The sequence below is a fragment of the Contarinia nasturtii genome, unplaced genomic scaffold (assembly GCF_009176525.2).
Source record: "Contarinia nasturtii isolate CC-2019 unplaced genomic scaffold, AAFC_CNas_1.1 Cnas_scaffold_2739, whole genome shotgun sequence".
NCBI classification, from domain to species: Eukaryota; Metazoa; Arthropoda; class Insecta; order Diptera; family Cecidomyiidae; genus Contarinia; species Contarinia nasturtii.
This window is the reverse complement of record NW_022200056.1, coordinates 137,140-158,650: the sequence shown is the minus strand read 5'-3', so window position 1 is coordinate 158,650 and position 21,511 is coordinate 137,140. Positions and strand designations below refer to the sequence as shown.

Sequence of the window (21,511 nt, the reverse complement as noted above, 5' to 3'; positions counted from 1 at the left end):
ATAATAATAATATAACCCAATCAGCAGAGAACGAGAGAGAAAGGGAGAGAGTGAATGAGTGAGTCCAATCCTCGCACCTTATTCGCTTCGCCATCATCAATATTGCATCAATTGCAGATACAATGAAGATCAGAAACAGAAAAAAACGCACATATTTTTTGTGCAAATATAAAAATCAACACAATGCACACAGACACGCATCGAGTGAAAAAAAAAACGTTGCCAATTTTTCGTAGCAAAAGAAGGATGGCAGTAGCGTTAAATGTGAGACGAAGAAAAACATGACAATGTAAAAAAAAAACGATAGAGAATTTAAAATAAAATTGCGATAGAAAATAGAATAAAACGAGAGAGAGAAATGAAGTTTGCTTTTTGCTACTCATTCCATTCGATTTGCTGCAAAAATGAGCATTTTTTTCACTTCTTCTATGGAGAGATGAGCAATCAGGCGACAATATAGTGCAGAAAACTATTTTGTGAAGAGCAAAAAGCTAGAGCGCAAACGAACAAATGACAGGGATAAGAAGGAAGCGAGAGAGAGCAAGAGTGTGTGTGCGTTAAAAAAAAGGCAAAAAGGAACGTACTGGGTGCGATGCAAAACCGACAAAATCATCACGTTAGCTGAGTTCATATTCTGTGTGATGCGCGCATCTCTGTATCTCGCGTACGTAGTTCAATAATGATGCATATGGTATGAGTTACTTCACACACAATCCATTGCCACACCAAACACGTCTATCTCGCACATACACACAGCACCAACATTGTTAAAAAGCCGTTCCTATACGCGCTTCTCAACGATGTTCTCGATTGTTGTTGTTGTTGTTTTTTTTTTGTATTCTTCCTCGCATTCAATCTCTTCCCATATCTTTTCACACCGTATACATATGTGTGTTATGTATTTATAGCGCTGATTATATAAAGCAAACTGGAGACAGAGAGAGAACAAGACAAAAAATGTAATAGAAGCAGCGACAGCAGCCACTTCGAGTACCGTGTCTGTGCTAGCGTCGTCGTCGACACTCACAATCATACCGGATCAAAATGGTATGTGTTGGTAGCGCGCGCGCTTACTCGCTCGCACACAAATCCGAACAATGAATTTGCTTGCATGTGTTTGTGTGTTTGATGGATCACTTAACAATTACGACGCTTGCACGCCTGTTTCTCTCTCTATCTCCCTTTTTCTCTTTTTCATATCGTTTGATTGTGTGCGTGTGATTGTATTTAGTGTGCATAAGCCGTTGCTGCTGCCACTTTTTTTTATTCTTTCTGTGTGTTTTGTTCGTGTCTTTCTATTCATTCTTTTGGTCGCTTTTTACTCTTCATCATTCTCCTTACTCTTTGCGCTGTGTGCAAATGCTATGTATTTGTTCCACACACACCGTGTGTTGTATTCTCTTTTCGCCCGTCACACTTTTGTTTGTTGTGTATATTGTGTCATCGGTCGTCGTTGTCGTCGTTTAACACTCATACGGTTTTGGCTTTTCTTCATCGTGTATTTACAACACCAAAACAGTCTGTATGCGACCGGCGTGAAGTTAACGTAAAACATTTTTTGGTGTGTGGCGTGTTTTAATATTTATTTATTTTTTTGTTGTTGTTGTGTATTAAAAACGGTATACATATTGAACACAGCTCGGCGTTTTTTTCAATTCACATCACACGCTTTACAAAACCAATTCGATGTGTGTTTTTTTTCTTCGTTCTGGCTTTGAATCACATTCAGTCGACGAGAAGAACAACAACGACCACGAACTGTAAAAAAACACTCATAAGATTTTCCGAAGCTTTCTTATTAGACTTCGACATTAATATTCGATAAATTTTTGTGGAAAAGAATTTTTCAAAGCCACGGCCACGATTTTATATATACCACACAATTATCGATGGACCGTTTTAATGGATTTTTTACGGTGATTTTTCGGGAATAAATTGTGCAAAAAAAAAATTTTGGGACCGAATTCGGTGCAATTATGCAGTTACCAATTGATAACATTTCAGTGAAAAATTGAAACCAAGTGAGCATTTTTTGTGCCCTTTTTCGGTGAATTTAAACGAAAGATTTTATTGACGAGAGAAAGAGTGGAAATAAGGAAAGAATATTTTTTTACATCAAAGTTTGTGCAATTTTTTTTTGGAAACAATTATCCGGTGGCAAGTCCAATCATTGAGAAGTTTAGAAGAAATATATTGATGAAAAATAATTGAAGAAATGACCGATTGAAAGTTGACAGTTAAAAACGACGAGCATTTTATGATTAAATTTCAATTGAAAACAACAAAAATTGAAGAAAATTTGTAAAAAACGTCGTTCAACGAAAAAAATTGTGAAAAAAAAATTGACAAAAAGCATCTCGCAAAATAGAACGAAAGATTATCAGTTGAGTGAGTGTAGATTTTTGAACATAGTGATCGAAAAACAAGCGAGAAATTTCAATAAACGCAAAATTTAACTGACGATTTACAGAAAGTGAGAAAAAGAGTAAACATTTTGTTGCGCGAACACTGAATTAGTTGTTGACTGTTGATGTACGCATGTTGTAATGAGATACGATATTCAAGAATTACAAACGGACGACATTAAGTCTGCAAAAGGAATGTCAATGCATCCATTCCTGCAGCTACCCAGACCAACTGATTTCAGTGTGTCATCACTTTTGACGGCTGGCAATGGAGCTCCTGGTTCCGTCAACTCATCCAACACAGGTACAGCGATCTCTCTCTCTGTCTCTCGGTAACGAGAGAAAAGTGAGAGCCAAAAAAATATGTGAAAATATCCGAGAGTGAAATAATTTTGCCTTTATCGAATGCTTTCGTCATTGAACTTTTCAATAACACGGACACCATAAAATCAACAAACAAAAATAAACAAAAAAAGGAACGAATTAATTTCAGATCAATGCAGTGAATTGATTGAATTATTTCGATCTTGAATAAAAAAATATTACACTTCCAATCAAAGGCGGCACTGCCAAAATGTCACTTGCTGAAAACGTGAACTAATGGACTTTGAACGAAGCATTTGTTGTTTTTCTTTCGAATTCCTCGGTTTCGAATTTCATGCATTTGAAATTTTAGCACCCAATAAAAGTTCAATAGACGAAAACACTTAAAACAACACAACATTCGATTAATCCAAAATTATTTTTTCCGTGTATTTTCATGTGTTTTTTTTTTTTATTTCGGGTGAATGCAGCTTCAAATTCGGCGTGTAGTCCACAACAAAATCCAAATCCAGCATTGAATCATCCGCATCAACCATATTTTCAAGCGGCCGCTTTGGCCGCTTTGGCCAGTTCACCGACCGGACATCATCCGCATTTGTATCCCGGTGCATTGTTACCAAAATTGCCTCCACATCCACATCATCCACATTTACAACTTGGCACACCATACACAACTGCCGAAGATGTTGTTCTTGCATCCGTTGCTGCCCATCAATTGCATCCAATGCGACCATTACGAGCGCTACAACCCGAAGACGATGGCGTTGTTGACGATCCAAAAGTCACACTCGAAGGCAAAGAACTCTGGGAAAAATTCCACAAACTCGGCACAGAAATGGTGATCACGAAAAGTGGCAGGTTAGTGTTGACACATTTTTATTTGATGGTTTTTTTTTTAAAGTGCAAAACTTCGGTGTGAAAATAAACAAATAACAAAGTGTTACAAAGTGATCATTGGCGACAGACATGAAAAAAAAAAAAACATATTTTCAACTTCTCCGGAATTAAACGCAATTATTCGACGAAATGGAAAAAAATTAATGAACATCTCTCGTAAATCGAATTCGAGAACAATTCGACAGAAAAATGATAAAAATATTTATTTGATCTCATTAATGACTTCAATTCGATACAGAAAGGTTTAGTACGATTTATGGAAATTAACTTTAAATCCTGACTATTTATATTCAATTTTTTTCGCATTTGATGGCATTTATTCTTGAACCTATTTAATTGTGCGCCGTACAAAAATCAGTTAATAAAAATAAAATTTCGCAATATCTCAAAATGAGCCACGAAAAGACGTAGAAATATCCGAAAATCCTTCAAATCAACAGCCACAAAAAATCAGCCAATATCTGTTCCAGTGTTTTCTATCGGCAATAATATTTCCAAGAAAAAACAATTCATTCAAAAATACATCGTATCTCGCCGTATAAATTTACATCAACTGTTCGCGTGTGCAATGGAAAAAAAAATTTACCGACGGCATTTTGCGCACGATTACATAGAAACGCCCCAATGTGTGTACATAGTCAGACCTGGTGCGAGTAGCAATATTTTTGGTGTGTGTGACAAGAAGTAGTGTGTGCCTAAACAAAAAAATTGCAAATTGATTCGCATGAAAATTGAAAAAAAAAGAAGCAAAATGTATCTCACGTGAGAGTCGAGTGCATTCGAAAGCGCAACAAATCGGCGACGGAATCTACATTTTGATGAAAATTACATTAATTCCGCCTGAACAAAACTGTAATTCACAATCAATTCGGTTAATTTTGTCATTTCGATTGAATTTGTTGCACGACAATTTTTTCGTCGTTAAAATGAACGAACATGCAAAAAAAAAAAACAACACAAACATACCGAAATTCGTTTAGTTTCTCTAATCGCATTGAACATTGTAATCTGATTGCATCGAATTAAATGGTTTGTGATAGCGAATGATTGAGCGAAATTTCGTGTTCAATAAACACGATTGTTAAATTGATTTTACGAATGAAAAAACCAACCAACGTCACACGAATGCACACAGTTCAAACCAACCAATTTATATATAAAGTCGTCTCTCAATGCTATGACATGAAAAATAAACAAGCACGAGCAATGCCAATCAATTATCATTGTCGTTTGCTCACTGAAAATAATCTAAAATACGAACCTTACACAGAGTGGCATAGAAGAATAAAAAAAGTGTCGCGTTTGATGTTAAAAACAAATTGAAATGAGTCTATTTGTGGCTCTTCCTCCTGCAAAGAATCCGACACAAAATCAAAGTGCCACGCAAACTGCACCGAAAAAAATGTATGACAATCCAATTATAAATGGATTTTGCGATGGTTTTTTCCCTGCAAATATGACTAGCTTCAGCCAATTTTTGTGACAAAATCAAAAAATTAAATTTCCCTCCGTGGTTTCTTGACTATCAAGGATAATATGCACGTGTACATCAAGAAAAAGTTTTTCATTTAAATCGATTTGGTGTTCAGTGAAAATCGCGACATGAGTGGCCGCCTCTTTCGGATCCATTTTTGGTTGGTTAATCGGTCTAATAAATTGCTGGCTCCATTCAACTCACACTCCGTGCACAAAGCCCAAACGGTGTCGCGTATTTCGAAAATTTATTAGAGGCATTCACATAGAAGCCGAACCGTTTGCAGTCGCACCGTTGCAGCTATATGCCACCAATCTTTGTGTTGTTGATTAATAAAGTAATTCCGTGTATATGTTGTTCGCATTTAATCACTTAATTTCAAAATTGAATGGTGAATTGCGAGTCGCGAAGCAATCGATCGCATCATGTTTTTATACGACCATCGAACGCAAAACTCGATATTGCCATAAATTTCGATGTGTTCGTCACCCGGTTCGATGGGACAAGAAATGGTGTGACACAGCGCCAAACATGAAACAACGAAAAAAAAACACAGCCAACCGGGAAAACTGTCGCCAACCCGAACCGAATGATTTATGCTCAATAATAATTTTCATAATACATAAATTTCTTACATGATGCACTCACTCAGTCTCGGAACTCTTTTCTCTGCAGTCCGTTTTTAGCCAGCACTCACATATAATATTCAATGTTTTAATTTATTTATTATATTGAACACACTTCTGCATGTCTGTCGCTCTCTTTTTTTAAGAGCAACTCAACACTCAATATACAGTACACACACATAATTACTACAATCGACTTGGACGATACATATTGAACACATTACTGTCTTGGCGGCGGTGGTGGTGTTTTCATAGAAACGATTATCAGCTCCATTTTTATCACTTTGTTCCGTTCGTCATTTTTATTTCAAACCGATAATAAAAACAATGCCCAAGCGAACAAAAAGCACACACACGCAATATAAAAAGAGAAAGAGATAAAAGAACTTGACATTTTTGCCATTTGTCATTTAAGAAATTTACTACTTTTGCCATTTTGTGCGATGGTGAAGAAGATCGCTTGAGGAAAGAAAAAACTGTTTCCGAGACGAGTTTTCTTTTTATGAAAAAAAAAAAAAAAAAAAAAAATCTCAAAATATTCCACGTCGTTGCGTTCAATGGGAAAAAATTGCGTTTTATAACCGTGAATAGACATCCGTTTTTTTATTATTTTAAAATTGTATCAAAAAATCGATGGGAAAAAGTGAATGTTTTGATTCGAAGGATGTTTTGGTCTGATGGCGAAAAAAACCGTCATCAAATGTCAACTTAATGATTTCTTGAGAAATTCTCATCGCACATAACATTTCGACTCTCGACATCAATCACTCTAGCGACGACTGAATTAAATTTTTCATTGAATTTTTATTTGTGTTTGTGACGCAATTTTTGTTGATCGAATCAAATCGAGTGTATTTGGTTCTGAAATACGTAGGTGTTGAAAAATGAGCATATAAAAACATTTTCATTCACCGAAGTGGATTTAGTCGGGCATTTTCATGAAGAAACTTTTCGTGTTTACATATAAAAATTTGTTGGTTTTCACATGAGTTCGAGTCGGTGTGTGTGTGCAAATCATCAATTGGCAAAAGTCGGTAGCTGCGCTGAATTAAATTACACGATTCAATTTAATCGGCGAGCACGAAGTGTGCAATGATAGAGACAGAGAACGAAAATTGGGTGTTTGCGTGTGTAAAAATGAATGGGCGAGTGTTAGAATTTATTTTGTTTAATAAACGGTCCATGGTTGTGCGAGTTGGGCTGCTTTTTTTCATTCGCTCACATGATTACGATGCGATTAAGTGAACATTCATCAGTTCATGATGTGAATTTTAGTGCAGCGAGAGAAAAAAAAATGTTGCTGCTGGTTTTGCAAAACGGGTGTTTGTTTGAGTCTCGTAAATGCGTGAAACAGCCGTTTTTTTTCTTTCAAGCGCACACATCGCCTTAATTGTTTTAACAAAGCTGAATTAATTCGACTTTATTCACTTTTGATTCAAGAATCAGTCAGACGCAAACGATGCAACAGAGAAGTGACAGCATGTTGAATGAGGAAAAGAGCGAGAAATAGTGACGGGAGATAAAACAAACGCGCATTATTTATATTCAACAGCAACGTTGTTATAACAATTGCAGCCGCTGTGTCGATTGCACTGATTAATTATATAATTTCGATTAATTAGAATTAATCAAAGTTGCAATGCATGTGTTTTAATTAGAACAAGTACGCCACCACAATTGTCAGTCTTTTGCCGAGATTGTTCGCCGGAAAAATAAAGAATAATAGGGCCGATTAAGTGCCAGCAGATTTTTGTCACTCATTTGAGTGCTTGCTCCTTTTCGATGTCTCTTACTCGTTCACTACATTTTGTGGACTTTGCTCTTTTCACCTCTTCTCTTTCTCTCACTCTATCTCTTTTTCTAGGCCTAGTTCCCTCTCGCCTTCTCTTTGACCCTCATTCCCTCGCTGCCTCTTTCTGTCACTTGCTCGTTTTCGTCTTCTCTCCCGATCCCTCTCATCATCCCATTCGGAATTTTAAATCAAAATTAATTGCGGTCATAAAGAAGAAAAAAAATTGAAGAATTCAAAACAAATGTGCACGACGAACATCCACCATTCGTCACTTTGCGTGCAAATCGCTGCACTCAATCTGTACAACGAAAATAAAAAAAAAAATATTGTGACAAACATGTGTTTATGTAAATGCTTCGGATGAGATTTATACGGTGGCTGTTGCTGCCGTCGCACAAATGATTTATAACTCTGACTATCAAAAACATTAAAAAATTCATCGAATGTAATTTGTATTTCGATTTCTCCGACTCGATTTCGCACAATTTATATGTTTCATATCAAAATGCAATGTCGTTCGTTATACGAATGGGTGCCGTTCGAAAAACCATCGAATTGTTTCCAAATAATGATCGGGTTCAATCAATCGATTTAATAATAGTTGTTGGTTTTTTTTTTCAACATTGACAACGACAAAATAACACACAATGTTTGCATTTTTAGAAAGTTTGCCCCGCACATTTCGCTTCCGCCGTTAGTTTTTTTCTCTTCTTCTTCAGCTTGTTGTTGTTGTCATGTGTCACATTTGATGCAATCAATTATTTATGTAACACGATTTCAATCCAAAACGGACAAATGATGACTTAAAAATATGCAATCATTGAAGGAACGTTTTTTTTTTGTCGAAATATTTGAAGAAATATTAGAATGCTTTTTTTTTAAGCTTGATTTTTTCTACCAGAAATTGTTTTGAAGTAAAGTTTTGACCATAATTCGGTTGAAAAGTTCAGTTCCTCTTCGGGTCAAACGAAAAATGAAACGTTTGATGTCTTCGAATACGCCCATCGTCACAAAACGATTGATGGAACACACGCAAATTTGAAGACAAAACCCGCCTGTAATAAAATAGAAGAAGAAAAAAAAAGATTCCATTATGAAAAGAAAATACATTACGACATGGAAATTCCGATGGAATGTCGCCAGCGTATGGGCAACAATTCAACCGCAAGGTGAATTATGTCGAATGAAAAGACATTGCATACATATTGCACGGTGCAGTTCGTGTGAGTTCGAAATGCTGTGTGTCATGCAAATTATTCAGCAACAGCAAAAATCCATCAAAAACCAAAGTGAAATGACCAACATCGCTTTGGTAGTCATCGTTGCTGTTGCTGAAGCGCACCGTAAAATCTCATCTAAACATCAATCAATTTGCAATGAATTAAATGCGGCAATTAGTAAAGCTAGCAGCTGTTAAAATGTGCGCGTATTTTCGCATCGCATTTGAAAAATATTGAAAGAGCAAATGAGACAGGCTTGACTGATGAGATACGGAGAGAACGAAACAGGCGCAGTTACATCGAAAGAATTGAAAATACAGTGTGTCGATGATTATTGCACATATAAATTGATGGGTTGGTGTGTGTGTGTTCGAAGTGAAAAAAATCATATTCCATTTCGCCTTATCAGCGCTTCAAGTGCAATGAATGAATAAAAAAAATCCTTCACTCTCTTTTATATATGCATTACATCCATCATTCCATAATTATTTTATCATTAATGTTGAAAACAAGACACCTTATCGCCACTTAATTCTCGCTTCGTTGCGTTTTTTTCGTGCGAACACCGCTGAAAGCATGTGCTGAAAAAAAAACACACTGAGTGTGAACGACAATGGCGCAATGCAACGAATGGGAAAACAAATGAATGTGTTTTTTTTTCTTCTTCGGTTTAAACAGGACCGTATTATGCCATAAAAATGGTGAAAATTAATGAGAAACGATTTATTAATAAAGAAATGAAAGAATTTCATTGAAAATGATAACATCACACCAGTTTGACGGCGAACCTGATCGAAAACGGATGCTTTTTTCCCACTCATCGCCTGATCGAAAGCCAATTCAGCTTAATCATTTATTTGCATATATGTGGTGCGTAATTGTGCTCGTTTTTGCGCTTTTGTTTTATTCAGTCGAATTGATGAACGCTCGCGCATGCAGCAATAACAATGCAAAAGGAGCGCACGGTGCCACCGGTAATTTATTCATTACATCGATAGGGAGTGAAAACGAGAGTGAGAGAGCGAGAGGGAGTGAAGGAGCGAAAGGAAGTTAGACAGAGAGCTAGAGAGACCGAAAGAGAAAAAAGAGCGTTGATAATGATTTCAAGCCATCCAGTTCCGTTTCGATATGTGTACATTACTAAACAGCTGAAGAATGTGTATGCTCGCGCTTTTCATCGAGATTATTCTCATAAAAGGAAAAAAAAAAAATAAGAATTGGTATTTTCCCTGCAGACGTGGCGGATAAGCGTTCGCCTACAGAGCCGAATGGTGTTATAATCATACAGAATTTTTCCTTCGCCTTTTTTTTTCAATCCGAATGCAAAGCAGGCGATAAGTGGCCGCACACTCAGTGTGGGCTACAGAAATCGAGGAAAAAACGCGTTAAAAAGGCGAATTTTCTCACCTTTCTTCGAAGAGAAAAGCGGTTTTCTTTTTCTCGACTCTTAAAATGTCGAATTTGATTCGATTCAAAGGCCTCGAATAGGAAAATTTTGGGCATTAATTGGATTCGAATTGGAATGGGAGTCGCCAGAAGTATGTGTATCCATACGTATGGAAAATAATATTGTTTCAAATGATGATGCAAACAACTTCCTTCGAATAAATTTTCCAAACAAACTCCATTTAGAGAAATGCCATTTGAATTTTCTATTCATCCATAAATCAACCATTTCCGTTTGCCATTCGCGACTGCATTTGCTTGTCGCAGAAATTCCTGTACCTTTCATGCTCACATACAAAACTATCGATTGTCGTCGACAAAAATCGCATCCCGTTTTATTATGAAACTCTCTGCATTATTTTTCAACCAGTCAACCAGTTCGTTCGCGTGAATGAAGTAGGCACTTTAGTGTACTTCTCGGTTTTAGCACTGCATTTGATTATTCATATATCCATATAGAAATGTGTGCTTGATTCGCGCGCAAATATGAATGTGTTTATGAACACCAGCTTCTGTCGCTGCTGCTGATGCTGTTGTTGTTTGCCGCAGCCACCATCATCTCTCATTCTTTGGTTGTGTTCTGCATTTGGCGAGAAGTGAATTGAAAGTGTTCCACAAAAGAAAAATCGCTTTTCGCCGTGTACAAAAGCGGCAAGAGTTGAGCACAAAAATTGAAAAGAGTACAGAGGCAGCAAAAAAAATACTGAATGTGTATTTGTGTGCAATGAAACGGCGCAAGTAGCAGCAGCAGCCTCAACAGTAGTAGTAGTAGTGGTGGTAGTAGTGAACGGATGCCGTTGATTGCACACGTAATAATTTTGAAACGTGTCTATTGCATTTGGCGTTACCGATTTACTATACATATTCTTCGAGAACCCTTTTGCTCATTACTCGCGCCCGATATTTTTGTGAGCGTGTGCGCGCTGCGCTCTCTCTTTCTCTCTGGTGAGCGCACAATTGTGTATATGTGTTAGTGTTGAATGACGTAAAAATGGTTTTTGTGGGGTAGCTAAAAAGGAATTGCGATTTGAAAAAAAAAAATATTGTCGCTTGTCATCTTGAGCCATCCGTACGCTCATTCTTTCAATTCACTTCGTGCTCACTCTTTCTTTCGTTCACGTCAAGATCCTTTGTATATATATTCCTGTACACATACACACATCCAATATATCAAACAAACAAAAGACAAAATTCTGTGCGAAAGCGAAAAAAAATGCGCGCGCGCGAGCGGCGGCTGTTAACACACAAAGAATAAATTGTGTCGATTGCCCTAGCATATTGCTTGGCGTTGTTGTTGCTGCGCTAGTAGAGATTATAATTGTGAGGTGTCTGCAATGACTTTGAAGATGTGTTGTTTTACACTTTGAGGAGCGCGAAGACATTTGCGTGCTGCAACACACAAAAAAAGAGACGAGATTTTCGCACTCGAAACACAATAAACAACAACAATAAAAAACTAGTTGAAGATGCATTGTGTGGCCAAGGCGAATGTCACGATGACGCTCTGTGAAACACATTCATTCTTCAAAATGAATTTTTCGACCCAAGACGTAACAGAATAAAAACACTCACAAACAGAGAGAGTGAGGAAGATGTGCGCTAATGCTTTGAAACATGTTTTAATTTCGTAATTAGTCATTAAAGCGCCGGACCCCTTTGATGTCATAGTGAAAATTTAGCGGACGTGCATTTAGTTCCGTTTTGAATATATGAGAAAACAAAAAAATCGATCCGTGTGGCTCCGTCTATTTTACATAGAAACTGTCCATACACCTTACATAGACGATTTTAATGGGCAATGGGAAAATTAACGAGCAATACTCAATGAATTATTTGATCAATTTAAATAAATATGCCCGCTCGTTGCCTTTGTTCTTTCTCTCGATGGTTTTGGGCAGCGATTTTTGTTTCGTTTCGTTTTTAGTTTTAGAAAATTTTAATTGCTCTACGCTGAGCTCCTTGTTTGTAATAATAAACCTAATAAAAAATTGATTGCGTCAAAATTTTATTGGAAGTGCGTCGTTAAAACATGATATGCATCGCATAACTAATCATGTGGCTACGATCCACTGGTGGGCCCCATTGTCGCCTTAGCACTTTTCGAATGGACGATGAGGTCGCCGATGTGTTTTTTTTTTTTTTGAAGCGCCGAATAAACATTTATTTCGATTTTTGAATTGGAGACGAGTTGAAGCGTTTTTCTTTGTTTTATCGCTTTTGTAACGTATTTACGATGAGGAAATACAATTTGTTTATTATGCATGAAACATTGAGAACAAATGATTGTTGTTTTCGTTGTTCTGAAAGATTTCTGTTCTTAACTGGTTAAGTTTGGATTTTAAGACGCAGTTTTACGGCTAATTCAATATAAAATAAAGATAATTTCTTACTATTTTTTTAATCTTCGGTGTAAGTGCTTCTGACATTTGAAATCTTTTCAGGTCCTTTTGAATTGAAAACTTTTTTTAAATGGATTTTTTGGGGTTGTTTCGAATGACGGTTCATTAGAAATAGTTTCTATTGGAAGTTTCTTGTAAAAGTTAGTTGGATCCATTTTAGGGACACATTCTGTCTATAGAATATTTTTCTACCTTTAAAGTCCATTTTTTGAACAAGATCTTTCTGTACAGCGTTTGGAGTCCTCATCCAAAAACTTCAATTTTTCGAAGTTTAAAGTAGAAAGTACTAAAAATGTTACTTTTTCTATTACTTTTATTCGATCCGTAGTCGAAAAACCCATATACCCTCTCCAAACAATTCAATACCCTTCTATTCAAATGATCGAGAAAAAACACAAAAAAAACCCTATCGGAAGAGGTCCGGTCATCCGCGGTAATTTGGTATCGCAATGTCTGGTTATCGAAATTGATATGCATTGTCGGTTATTAAAAATTGCGTGTTCGAGAATGGTGTAAAAAACATAATTTTTCTTTCCTCTCTTTCTCAATACGTATACAAATCATATGGCAAATACAAACAAATGTTCTCATCGTAACACGAAACAGCATATACTCCGTCGTTTTATTCATTTTTTTTTTAATGAACATTGCACATGTTGTGTGTATGGAACATACTAAAATGATGGGAATGAAAATTGAATGAAATACACGACGACATATCGTCGTCAATGAGCGCAAGAGTGCGAATGAAAACGAAATCGTAAATTCAAATGGTTTGTTACGGAAAGGCGGCCAAGAGACCTACGGCGTAAATGAGATGGAGCGACAGTGTAATTCAATAAAATGTAATATTTTTATGTATTCCCAGTTCGTTGTTACAATGTTCTCTTTTTTGTTGTTTTGTTTGCTTTTCACTGTTAGGCTCATCATCAAAATTCATAAATTCACAATTTAACATGCACACCGCCGCGTCGCACCGAGTATTTTTAATGTCAGTGAAGCGCGAGAGAATCTTTTTTTTTATCTGTGTTTTACTAAAGATTATATTAATCTCAAGTAATAGTTGGTAATTGATGTTAGACTCTCAATTTCCGCTTCGCTTTTTTTTCTCCACCAAATACACCGCGATTTGCACGCCGATTTTTTTCAAACACCTAGCTTTGACCAGCGAACGACACTCCATTTGCTTGTGTAGTCGCCTGTATGTACAGAGAACACCGAACGCGCGAGATGTCGTTAACGTGTTTTTGTCCGCCTTTGGAATACCAATTCTTTTTTCTCTGTGTTTAAATTCATTCTCTCTTCATTCGTTCATGTTTTTAATTCGATTAAAACCATAAACAATATTCATACATATTTAATTTCATTCGAGTTTTGTGTGCGCTCAGTTTTGATTCATTCGCTCAGGTTTCATTTCGTTTTAATCATATTCCAATCGATCGTGTTAAATGCCGAACCATACACAGACACGCACCCACAGGTTGAAGGTTCTTAACTTTTGCATTCAAGATCTATCATTCGCACGCGGCCATACAACGCAAAACTGATTACACCACACGCACACACACTCACACATCATACAAAATTTACATTTTCATACCGATTATTCTAGCGCACCACGAGCACCATATCAAACAACTTAAAACACCAATCATCACATTAACACACATTGAACGCGGTAATACGTGCCATGAAAGAGAACCACTCGCACTATAATATTCACATCAATTCAGTGTTTTTTTTCTCTTCGGTTCGTTTATAATAATTTTATCATAAAAAAATTATATACATTTTTTTTTTTCATATTCCACGCATATCAATGAGACGCTCAAAAGACTTGTCAAACGATCACATTCTGATTCTATCGATCTCATCGCATTAAAAACAACGATTTAAACATCGTTCACACAATTATTTGGTGGTCTTTTGAATTTTGGGTTCTGGAGGAAAAACGGTAAAAAGAAGCCTCGAATTAATTGAAAAAGATGACGTCATGAACCTTGCATAAATATTTAAATCGAAAAGAGTATCATTTTCGGAATGAAATTATCTCTTCAAGAAGTAATCGCTTTTTTTTAATTGGATTTTCTCCTCCAATTTTTTTCAGTTTCTTCATCAATTTTTTGTATGTTTTTGATAAACAAACATTTCATCGAACAAAAACTGCCCTTGAAAGGCTACGCCATACTTTTGTGATAGACATGTAGTCTATTAAATTGCATCTATAGGCTCAATTAAATCGTCAATTATCCAAAGGTGAAGGTATTATTATGAACGTCTACTGTTTTTTATCAATTTCCACGGAAAAAGTCGGAAAATCTATGTTTACTCAATTTTTCCTCGAAAGAAAGGGAAAAATCCTTTAAATCGTATTATAAAATCGGATAAACCATTACTTATGGTCCATTTCAAATGAGAAGAATTTCCCACACTAAATCCGTATTGCAAAATAATCGAAGATAGCAAAACATCACTTATAGCACACTCAAAATCGAGATTCAATGGTGTAATCCAGTCTGAATGTTCATATTCTTTGTTTCCATGACGACGATTCATCCCTGAAATTCAATTAGCAATGGTAATATCGAGTACCCAAAACCCCGAGTTGTGTGTTGGTTTCGAAAAAAAAGAATCAATTTTGATGTAGTATCATCGCCAGCGTCTAATTAAAATGTATTCCAACGAAATTATAAATTAAGTGGCTTCATTACTGTTCGTTCCATTTCAAAATCATCATCATCATCTTCGACAGAATTTTAATGGGCAACGGTAGGCAAAGGCGCGCGCACTTGACAATTACAAGTTTTAGTACACCAACGAAGAACAACCGAAGAAGAAATCAAACTAACACGTAGAAAAATGCGGCGAATAGAGAGAAAATGAGAATGCGAATAGAGAATGAAAACCAGAAGAACGATGATAGTAAATGAAAACGAGGCAAAACAAACGATCAAGAAGTAGTTACATTCTCTTGACGAATTGACCTTACATTATCAATTTATTACAAGCATTTAGTATAAACACACAACTGTAATACATTTGGCCTACCTATAGCCATCGATACCCCTGATTAAAACAAATCGACTTGAAGAAACAAGAATGAGAGAGAACACACAAGGCACACGCAAACGAAGCACCAATTAAACCAGGTGAACATTATTCATTGCGGATGGCAATTAATTTACGTGTGCTCACATTCGGGATCTTTGGATATATTTTCGACAGTAAAAGAGACGACTCAAAATAATAATAAAAAGTAAAACTGAAAAACGACGAGTTTTAATTGAAACGCTAAATATTTGTTACACAATTCAAATCGAAATTATAATACAATTTGGACGATGAAGCAAAGGAGAAAAAAAAACGAAAAAAAGATTGTATTGATTATAAAGAACATTAATAAGGTCGTTTAGTGTGTCATCTCAATTTTCGGTGGTGGCTTGCTCGATTTCAAATGGTTTCAAAATTACTCGAAACTAAATTGCATTTTTCGGTCGATTCCACACTCGTTCGATCATTTCGGGGCAACATTTTTTCCACACACAGACACGCACATCCAGGAATGACGAAGCGCACCATCGTTTACAAAACAACTCGTAAACTAATGAACACCATTTATGGAAATTAATATTTTATATGATATTAGGTTGTTTCTCTGTTCGTGAACATGCGTTTTTTCGGCCGGATAATGAAGACGATGAAAATTAGAAGAAAAAAAAATGTGCGGATGAAAGCATATGACTTGTTGATATATCTAATAATGGTATAATGGCTAATGTATACGCTTCTGTTGTGTGCGTTTTGTTATTTAGGTTTGCATGTCCTATTTCAAGTTTCTGTCTCTGTCGTTTGCATTTTCGGTTGCAGTCAAACACCTGTCACGCTTACATCGATGAACATACACCAGTAAAACCACAACAGCTTCGTCTCTAGACAAAAGGCCACATTCTCTCTATCAAATACATTGCTCATTTCCTTGCGCACGGCATACCATTTCATGGCAACCTTTGACGAACCGAGCATTTGTGTGGTTTCTATTTAGTTGAGTCCCTTTTTCTTCAATCAAACCAAGCGAAAAGTGTTGCAACCAACACCTGAATACAACAACATCTATTCGCCCATCACACGACAGTCACTTTTTGCAAAAAAAAAAAATGTTTTACCACCACTTCTAAGTTCCGGTGCGTGTTTGGTTTTTTTCGGAATGCAGAAATCCATCTAATTTAAAAAGGAGACAATATAACTGGTTAACACAATTGCTGAACCGTCATATCGTTAGATCGAGGGACTCTCTCAATAAAATAATAAATTTTAAATTGCATTATAAAACTGACAGCCCATGGGCTACATATGCGCCAACGACATAAGGCTGAACAATTTGATTGATGATCATCATCAGCTATCTCGCTTTCTTATTTGCACCCAACGCCATTTCTCTCTTTTTCTTTGTCTCTCTCTGTCTCCAGCTCTCTCTCCCTTTCTGTCTCTCGAATAGTTTTAGAACCATTTCTGCTCGCAGCATTTTTTTCTGTTCTAAGCTGTAAAAAGACCCATGTTTTCTTCCTGTTATTTTATTGTCATCCTGTCAACTATAAAACAAATTTTGTTCAGTTTTTTCACTCTTTCTTCTTCGTTACTCTCACACTCTTATCGAAGAAAGAAAAAAAAGTCACATAATTTCATTATTAAATGACAAATGTATTTGATATGCACTGATCGGAGCATTTCGATAAAAAATTTGTCGATTTTTGTCGAAGTAAACGAAATGTTGTACTTGAATGCACAGCTAATTGATCGATTGGAGACATTTGGAATTGATACAGTCTGATAAATCAAGAAATGACACGGTTAAATGATTTAACAAAAATGAGACAAAAAAGTTAAATGGCCGTCTCGATTGAATCACATGAGTTCTCTGAACGAAGAGGTTCAAGGGATCATGTCAATGAAACCAGTCGCTTTGTCTAAAGGACCACTTTGAGTGTTTTTTTTTTGGCATCTTGTTACAGTCGTTTTGTTATTTTGCATCTTCTTCGTATCCATGTATGGTATTCGAAAACGAATCCAAAGCACTTCAATCGATTTAAATTAACCAAGAGCCACTTGAGTCAACTCGGGTCAATTGTAATCGCGGCACGTCGATCATTGCAAATTTTCTAGTTAAATGACTCAATTTTGTTGGGTCCATTTATAACGTTTTATCAAACGACCATCATTTTTCGCTAATTTTCGATTTTTTCTCACTTTCTGCGCTGAATCAATCACTTTCACATCTCGTGTATTTTTCGGCTTATTAGTTGCATATGTCTCGATATAAATTCAGGTGATTTTTATCAATTTTTCGTCGTTTTGCACGGAATCCTCGTTAAATTCAGTAATTTCGAAATGTTGAATGTGAGAAAAAGAAGATTTTAACGGAGATATAAAGTGTTTTGCGAGCCTAAAAAGTATAATGGTGATTAAGAAGAGATGAGCACCTTGAGCCATGAAATACATCTGATAAAAATGGCACCAGCTCATTTGAGCGCAAAAATTGCACAGGTAGTTTTTTTCTCGCATAATACGAAAAGATATCGCTTATGATTCAAGACAAAAGCGAGTCGAATATGATTTATCCGAAAATTGGTGGCTATTCGAGAGAAAAAAAAATCGTGCGTCAATTTTGTGGTGGGCCGAAAGAAAATGAGGTGCGAACATTCTGTGCGAAATGCAAATTGCCTGGTCCAAATTTTTTTTGGAACGATACAAAGCCAAACAAAAGGCGAATTAAATACTCTCTTGAAAATTGGATTTTAACGACTCAAACGCCGTGTCGATGGATGTTCGATGCAGACACTCAAGAAAAAAAAACACATCCAAAGATTCTCAAGTCGAACGAAAAAAATGCACCAACAACCGTCGTTTTGGCCATCATCACGAGCGATTCTTATTTGGTTTTCGAATTGGTTCTTTTGCTCTCTGTTTGTATAGAAAATTATACAGCTATAAATGATGATTATGCGAGCAAAAGAGAGCCAAAGAGTGTAGAGTCCGAAAAAAAAAACACTATATTATTATTACGTGTTGTGTGTTTGTGCATATTGTGATGAACACATGTTATATGTTTCTGCCTGCTGCTGTAGCCGTGATACCATATTTACGTGGCTCGTTTTTCTCTCTCCTCTCTTCTTCGCATTCTGTGAGTTGCACCTTCGGCCGTTCAGCCATATAAAAAAAAGAGAAGAGATCCAACAATTGATTTAGTCGTTTGTGTCTGTGTGTAGCGCACATAACTCCGTTATAACCAGAGTGTTGTGTGTGCAAATGATTATTATATGAATGCATCGAACGAACACTTGATTCCATGCGACCCCCATAATTATTTTGCGAAATGACCTACCACTTTGAAATCATTTCATTGCATCGCATTGTTGCAATTTACCATCGTCGTCGTCATCATCATCGTTTTTTTTCTCGCTCTTTTGTGTCGATTGTTGGTTCTGTTGTTGTTGTTAGTTTGTGCACCAGACGCCAAAAAGATTATTTTCTCCACTTTTCAGATATTATTATTTAATGCCTCAACGTCGTTCTTTTTTTTTACTGCACGAGCATAAATAAACACGTTCCTCAGTTTTGTGAGTTGTATTTATTGTGCAAAAACAAGGCGAAACAAAAACCAACCCAAAAAAAAAACCAAACGACCGAATACGACGACGAATCATTTACAGTTGGGTTTTTATTTGCGATTTCGATTTAATTTGTTTAATAAATTTACACGTAACCATCTGCTCTTGCGTGAGATTGATTGATTTTTGAAGTGAGTCTATCAAAATATCGAACTTTGAGCTTGGAGTTTTTACTAAATCGCGATCTTTGGCCGAAAAAAAAAATTAAAAATGCAGTTTGTGAAGACTGTTTATTTGTGAAGATATAAAGTGTGAAACGCACAAAACAAGTCGATCGAAGTGTCTTTTTTTAAATGTGTCTCTCACTCTCTGATCTAAAGCGTTCTGTCTCTTTCTGCCTCTTTTTGTCCTTTTCTGGCTCTTTCTGTCTCTTTCTATCTTTTTTTGTCTTTTGCTGCCCTCTAACTTTCTCATTGAAAAGTGATAAAGCTCAAAATCTTTGTATTTTTCCATTGAAACGAAGGATCGTCCAAAAAAACTCAACTACTCCGAACACATTTCCAGTTAAAAGGAAGAAGAACGCTTAAAACGACACTTCAAAACTAAAAAAAAAAAAAACACTTCAACTTTGCAAAGTCGTCAATAAAAACCTGCAAAAAAATTAACGCGAAAAACTCGCCAAAACTCCAATGTGTGTGAGTGCAAAAAAAGCGCTGCAAATGTTTTGAGTTATGATATGATTGTCTCGTTGATATAAATCAATTTTGTAAAGTGGGCTCCGGAAAGGTTCTTAAACAAATATATCAATTAATATGATCCGGCGATCGCCTCTCAGCTCTCGACTTCGTTCGTTGGCTCGTTCGTTTGCTGACAACATAAGACAAACGAGTTAATTTAAAGCAAAAACAACACAAACTGCACGGTGCAAACACACTCACTCTCTCTCACACACACACACACGCCGTATAGCCGTTCAATAAATCTGCAAAACAGGCTATAATTATGATGAGCGTTCCGAGGTATGAAGGTCTGCCACAAAAACAAATATTATGATCATTTGATGACAGGATATAAACAGCCAAAATGGGTAATGTGCACTGTAGTGTACTGCACGAAATGTGCTTCTATCTCTCTTTCTCCTACTCTTGCAGCGCGAACTCAGAACAGACAAGTATGCGATACTTGAAAACGAGATAATTTATGTTTTAATCTGTTTCGAACAAAAGCGCACAAATCCTCCAGGGCTAAAAAAAAAGATCCAACTAAACAAGGAAAAGAACGATGAAGTGCATGCAGCGCGATGACGTTGAAGAGAAAATTGGCCATGGATACACACACACACACACATACACAAAGTGGTGCATGTGATTGTGACACGTAGAACGTATTTACATGGCGCCAAATCATAAACGAGAAAATCAGATTAAGTCCATCATTAAATCCGTTTTCTGAGCTCATTCCTTTTCCAAATGCCTTCAAACCCTATTAGCTGCACTGCAATGCTCATTTGCCTCTTTATTTTCATCTGATCTCTGGATGAGAAAAAGATCGATGCATTCCCACACAGTGTTCGATCAACACAGTGTATACAAGACTTTACAAGTAACGTCGCCGTTGACGGTCGCTCGGCCACAAAATTCATTCATTCGTTATGCGATCGATGGACATTGTGGTGCATACACGATGCTGTCGCGCTTGTCAAGCAATTGAAGAATCTATTGTTTTCAGCACACACTTTTTTTTTCGTACGTGCATTGAGAAAATGTGTGTTTTTGTGTTGTTTCGGATGCTTTTTCACTTATGTTTAGCTCAATCTCGTTTTTTTTCGGCTCTCGAAATTCGAAAAACGATTTCTCATTCCCTCTTTGTTAGTTTGATGGCGTCCCTTGACTTGACCCTGTCTTACTCATTCGTTTTGGATTTCAAACTCCCTTTTCCGCCCTTTTTCCTCTTTCTAATCACATTTCATTTTGGACGGCGATCGTCTTGCCTTTTTCTCTCGCTCCTTCTCTCTTTCTCTGTTTGTCTCTCGCACTCCTTCCTCATCGATTTCACATTCATCCTCTCCTTTCCTCTCTCTCCTTGTCTTTTGGTTGCCGTTTGTCGTCCGGCGCTCCTGATGCTGCTGTTGCTGATGTTGTTGCAAATAAATCGTCCGAATTCAAGTCATAAATTCAGATGGTTTGTTTTATATTCTCGCATGTTTGCGCGCGAGTGCGCTGCTGCTGCTGCAACACACAGTCGATCGATTGAAAAGTGCAGGCAAAGAGCAAAAAAGCCGAAAGCAATACGAATATTTTGTTTTGTGTGTTTGTTTCTTTCA

The 21,511-nt window shown here is 36.6% G+C and overlaps 1 protein-coding gene across 2 annotated transcripts in view; it reads left to right on the top strand.

Moving 5' to 3' along the window:
• Nucleotides 1–1,534: 1,534 nt before the first annotated feature.
• Nucleotides 1,535–21,511, top strand: part of LOC116348990 (optomotor-blind protein) — an 83,121-nt gene continuing 63,144 nt past the window's right edge. For both annotated transcript variants that reach the window (XM_031780238.1, XM_031780237.1), the window contains exons 1-2: nucleotides 1,535–2,709; nucleotides 3,200–3,587. In XM_031780238.1, coding sequence (XP_031636098.1) covers nucleotides 2,547–2,709; nucleotides 3,200–3,587 — 551 coding nt within the window. In that variant the 5' untranslated portion in view covers nucleotides 1,535–2,546. The remainder of the gene's footprint in view (nucleotides 2,710–3,199; nucleotides 3,588–21,511) is intronic.